Raw genomic sequence first — 1,634 nt, 5'->3', positions numbered from 1 at the left:
CCCCCCCGCCGCACCCGCACGTTCTCCATCAGCCCCAGGTACCGGATCTGCGCCAGCACCAGCTCTGGCGTGAAGAGCATTGCTGTTTTGGTCTCGTTGGGTTTGATGCACCTGGGGAGGGCAGTGGTGGGCTGGGGGGGTCCCACTGGCACCAGAGACAGGGCCGGAGCTCCCTCCCAGGGCTGGTACCTGATGTAGTTGGGGTTCTTGGAGTAGAGGTTCTTCATCAGCGTTGCTACTGAGGCCTTGAACTGGAAGCCTGCGGTGGGGGGCAGCTTGAGGGAGACCCTCTGGGGGTCTCCCTCAGGGAAGAGGGAGCGCAGCAGTGTGTGCTGGGCAGCCCACATGGCCTGCGAGAGGTCGCGGAAGAGCAGGTCGTTGTTCTTCTCAATGAAGCCCGTCACGTTGTAGGTCACCTGGGCACAGGAGTGGGGTCAGTTCTCAGCGGGTGCATGGGGGGGCTGCACTCAGGGAGCGAGGAGGGAGCGAGCGGGTTACGGTTCAGTGTCTCCATGCCCACTCCCAGTCCAGCCCCACATCACCCATGCAAAGCTGGGAAGAGAACCCAAGGGTCCTGGCTGCCCCCAGTGGGGCCAGGGCTGCAAGTGCCAGCAGGTGCCCACGGCCACTGGCGGACCTTGCCAGCATAGTGGTGGATGCGGAAGCATTGTGGTGGCAGGCTGGCGTCCATAACATGCCGGGCGTTCTGGGTCTCCTTGCTCTCATAGTGCTTGTGGGTGGCGAAGAGCTGGTTCAGCTTGGTGAGGAAGGTATCCTCGTTGACTGCTCCGGGCCGCAGGCACTCCTCATCCAGCATGGCCAGGATTCCGCACTTGCTCTGCACCATGATGGACAGCGTCACCCCAAACCGGCCCTGTCCCTGAGCAGCGGCTCCATCGAACCGGGGCTGCTCCGGGCTCTGCTCAGCCCAAATTCGTGCAGGGAGCAATGCAGGGGAGCTGGGACCCTGACCCGGGCCCCTGGCACAAGGGGGCAACTCACGTTCTCGATCAAGTTGCAGATGATGCTGTTGTCGAAAAACTCCACTGGGGTCCACTGGATGCCCTGGGAGCAGACAGGGGTCAGACGCACGGACCCCTGGACACATGGCTCATGGACCCTGCCCCACGGACAGCCCCCAGCTGATGTGGGGCAGGAACCGGATGTCTGGCCACGGGAACGGGGATCCTGAATCCCTCCCTGCCTTCCTGCTATTGAATCTGCTCCCGGCAGGGAGCGGGGCGAGGGAGGGACATGCTGTGGAGCTGTCTTTGGCACTTCCCCATCCCTGGGGGACCAAGGCTTCTCGGGGCCGTGCTCTGGCACAGGCAGAGGGGCCACATCCAGCCTGACTGGCACGGGCAGGGAGTACCTCTCGGACGTATTCCTCCTGCTCCTCCTTCAGGGTCATCAGGATGAAGATCTGCTGCAGCTTCTCATTGCAGTAGTTGATGATGAACTGCTCAAAGCCGTTGTCCTGCGAGAGAAGGGTCCTGCGTGGCAGGTCATGCCCGAGCCCCTGGCCCTGCCCCACATCCCACCTGCTGCTCCCGGCCCCCCCCCAGTAGCAGGATGGGGCTGGGTGGGCTCTGCACTCACCTGGAAGATCTCGAAGCCGGAGCTGTCCCGGACAA

At 63.3% G+C, this 1,634-nt stretch overlaps 1 protein-coding gene across 1 annotated transcript in view; it reads right to left on the bottom strand.

Annotated features, from left to right (window-relative positions):
- MYO1A (myosin IA) overlaps positions 1-1,634 on the bottom strand; it is a 9,248-nt gene that overhangs the window by 5,293 nt on the left and 2,321 nt on the right. Inside the window, exons 10-15 of the mRNA XM_009334173.1 lie at positions 1,600-1,621; positions 1,373-1,477; positions 1,003-1,065; positions 638-838; positions 190-416; positions 10-111 (exon numbers count right to left, since the gene is read on the bottom strand). Of these exons, the coding sequence (XP_009332448.1) occupies positions 10-111; positions 190-416; positions 638-838; positions 1,003-1,065; positions 1,373-1,477; positions 1,600-1,621 (720 nt within the window). The remainder of the gene's footprint in view (positions 1-9; positions 112-189; positions 417-637; positions 839-1,002; positions 1,066-1,372; positions 1,478-1,599; positions 1,622-1,634) is intronic.

The sequence above is a fragment of the Pygoscelis adeliae genome, unplaced genomic scaffold (genome assembly GCF_000699105.1).
Source record: "Pygoscelis adeliae isolate BGI_AS28 unplaced genomic scaffold, ASM69910v1 Scaffold591, whole genome shotgun sequence".
Lineage (NCBI taxonomy): Eukaryota > Metazoa > Chordata > Aves > Sphenisciformes > Spheniscidae > Pygoscelis > Pygoscelis adeliae.
Note: the sequence above shows the minus strand (reverse complement) of the source record. Positions and strands in the feature narration are given on the sequence as shown.